The 3,178-nt window shown below is 44.1% G+C and overlaps 1 protein-coding gene across 1 annotated transcript in view; it reads left to right on the top strand.

Moving 5' to 3' along the window:
• DARS2 (aspartyl-tRNA synthetase 2, mitochondrial) overlaps window positions 1-2,619 on the top strand; it is a gene marked incomplete at its 5' end in the record, with an annotated part of 15,596 nt that extends 12,977 nt beyond the window's left edge. Inside the window, 4 exons of the mRNA XM_010289261.1 lie at window positions 80-298; window positions 830-940; window positions 1,147-1,222; window positions 2,432-2,619. Coding sequence (XP_010287563.1) covers window positions 80-298; window positions 830-940; window positions 1,147-1,222; window positions 2,432-2,619 — 594 coding nt within the window. The remainder of the gene's footprint in view (window positions 1-79; window positions 299-829; window positions 941-1,146; window positions 1,223-2,431) is intronic.
• Between the last annotated feature and the right edge of the window lie 559 nt (window positions 2,620-3,178).

The following is a 3,178-nucleotide window of genomic DNA, read 5'->3' as shown; positions in this document are numbered from 1 at the left end:
CTCTTTCACTGGTCAGTGTTTGAGCAACTTTCCTGTTAGCAAAATTGCCCTGTCTCATTCTCTTGCTTCTCTTTTGCAGTGCTCTGCATTAGGAAGCCTACGGTTGGAGAGTGCTGACCTCCTTGAGGCAGCTGGGCTGGTACTCCGTGATCCTACGACTTTTCACTTTCTGTGGGTGGTGGATTTTCCACTTTTCCTCCCCAAGGAAGAGAATCCCACTGAACTGGAATCTGCTCATCACCCCTTCACTGCCCCTCATCCTTCAGATACCAGCCTCCTCTATTCTGATCCCACAAAGGTAACTAACTTCAAGCCTGCCATGCTGGCTCTTTTACAGCTGTATGTCCTGGAAAACTGTGTAAGTAGCACCTGTTTTTACTGTAAAAAGGGATGTTGTTTCATGGAACTGACTGCACATTGTACGTATCTGTTTGGAAGAGCTGGCTTCCAGATTACTCTGAGTGGCAAATACCCATGTCTGCCCCTGACAAAAGGGGCTTATAGGAAACAGTTGCTTAAAGGGAGGAGTCTTATATTCTGACCCATCCCATGTTGCTTCAGGTTTTGATCAACTTTGCAGAAGGATTTGTTGATTTTGTTTGATTTGTTTGATTCAACTTTGCAAAGTTTGTACTGTTCGCACCTCTGTCAGCAGCAGTCCATGCCTCCAGTCCTATGACTGGTAGCTGAACTGCAAGGTACCACAGGGAGCAGTGTTCTAGTATGTCATGGCTTCATTCCCAGTGCCTTTGCTGTCTGTGTGCAGATTTGATGTTAAATGCAGCTGTGTCCCAGCATTGCTAAGGTGCCTGTTCATTTCTTTCTGCAGGTCCGTAGCCAGCACTATGACCTGGTGCTGAATGGCAGTGAAGTTGGAGGTGGCTCCATCAGAATTCATAGTGCAGAACAACAGCGTTTTGTGCTGGAGAAAGTGCTGAAGGTAACACCTACAGATGGCTGTAATATCCTCTTGGAGATTTAAATGACTACTTAAATAGCCACTTCAAATTCTGAAAGAAACGCATGCTTCTTAGAGAAACATAACTCCTAGCCCTGAGTGATGGATGCCTTCATCATACCTTCATCTTACATTGCTAGTAGGAAAACCATTGTTTACCCAGTGACACTTGTTACATGATTTTGCAGGAGAACTCTGAGGTGCTTTCCCATCTGCTTGAGGCTTTAGAGTTTGGAGCTCCACCTCATGGAGGAATTGCTTTAGGTGAGTGCTCTGTGTCACCTCCAGGATGCAGGTGTCTTGTGACTTTTTTTTTTTTTTTTTTTGGCATATTAGATCCCAGGAGTAAGCCTCGTGCTTATTAGCAAAAGCCTTGTCCCCCCTGGACAGAGGGGGCTGTTCTGATGTTGCTATTTGGCACCACCAACATGGTAACACTGTGGGTTTACACAGATGTGGGTTTACACATCTCTTTAGCTGCTTTGTAGAAGAAAACAGAAGTTTCATCACCAAGTGCAGAATGTTTTGGTGTTCCTCCCCAGTGTCGTAGTGTGATTTGGTTCCTATGCAAGGGCCAAATCACATATTGGTGGCTCTAAGAATGATCCTTATATGCTGTTCTACAAACAGCATATTGGAAAGATGGAGTAAATAATATTACTGAGCTTGAAGAATAAAACTGAAGCAAGTAAGGGGAAAAAATTAATCTCAACCAGTAGCAAACAAACAGCATGTTCATTAAGATTAGGTCATCTTTATTCTCATCCCTCTGCAGCCAGAAGAGGATCCCTGTGCTGCAGGCCCAGAGGCCTGGGACAGCATGGTACTTTGTTTCATGCCCGGGGTCACAGCCACAGCCTTGCCCTCTGCTTCAGTCTCCCTTCCCTTCTTCCTTATCTGTGGTGCTCACTAAATCAGATAATGTCAGATTTTGTTCCTAGAACATTGCAAGTTTGTGTTTTTTTAAAAACACAAACCAAACCCCCCACCAAAACAAACAAACCCCACAAACAAGAGGTAGCATTCTAACTTGTGGTTTTCCAGTATGATTTCCCTCCACCCAATCACCCAGATGCTCTTGTTCTTTTTTTAATTTCTCCTAGTTGTAATCCTTCAGAACTCGTTAATTTGAGCTTTGTTTGAGCAGTTAAGCAGAGCCCTTACAGTGTTCCTGCCACTCAGTTGCCCTGGTTTTGTTATGGTGCCTTGGCAAAAGCACTGTCTCTGTCTTGCAGTCCTTGGTGTGTTGCAGAACTTTCTGTAATATTGAAAAGCTTTATTTTGCTAGGCATTTCTTTTCTTTAGGCAAGTCTATTTGTCTGCTACTGTTTGAGATTATTTTTTTCCCCTTACTTGCTTCAGTTTTTTTCTTCAAGCTCAGTAATATTATCTACTCAATCTTTCTGATTTTTCCAAATCGGAGGATATAGGGCCATAACTGAAGTGGTTCATCAATTTGTTTTCTGCTTCTAGGACTTGACAGGCTGATCTCTCTCATCATTGATGCTCCAAGTATCAGAGATGTCATTGCTTTTCCTAAATCCTTCAGGGGACGGGACCTGATGGGTAATGCTCCAGACTATGTCACTCCAGAAGAACTAGAGCCATATCACATCCAGGTTTCCTGGCCTCTTGCGGAAAAAGAGGCAAAGCAAAACTGACTTAAAGCCAGTGATGTTTAACCAGAGGTGGTTACAGCTTCTAAATACTAGAATTCGGTTCAGGAAACATCAACTGTTATGGGAGGATGCGGGATGGTGTAACCCCACTGTACCATGGCAGTTTCAGGATTGAATGGGAAATAGATATAAGGGCTCGCTGCTAGGAATTCACGTTCGGGTTAGTAATGGGAAGGAGAAGTAGAAAAGCAAAAGAACAGAACATAATTTTAGCGTAGGATATTAAGATTGTTGGCTTTGGGGTCTCATACTGGAGTGGTGATAGGCTCTGTTTTCACGCCCCCCTCTTTCCATGCCCTTTGTAAAGTATTTCTCCTCCTATCTGGAGGAGGTAGTGTCAGCCTCCCTGGCAGATGGCCCGTATTCCTGATGATCATTGAATCTGTTAGCTGAGGACTGTTACAACAGAGCAATGCTGTGCTGGGCCAAGAGCTCTGGACACTTCACAGCAAAACTTCAGTGCAACCAGCAGCTTGTCTCATGCTGGAGGATACAAGGTCATCCAGAACTTGCCACAAGGAGTTCACATTCAGCTGTGTTC

This window comes from Phaethon lepturus, unplaced genomic scaffold (genome assembly GCF_000687285.1).
Source record: "Phaethon lepturus isolate BGI_N335 unplaced genomic scaffold, ASM68728v1 scaffold42286, whole genome shotgun sequence".
In the NCBI taxonomy this organism is placed as follows: Eukaryota; Metazoa; Chordata; class Aves; order Phaethontiformes; family Phaethontidae; genus Phaethon; species Phaethon lepturus.
The sequence above is the reverse complement of the archived record's forward strand: the minus strand, read 5'-3'. Positions and strand labels throughout refer to the sequence as shown.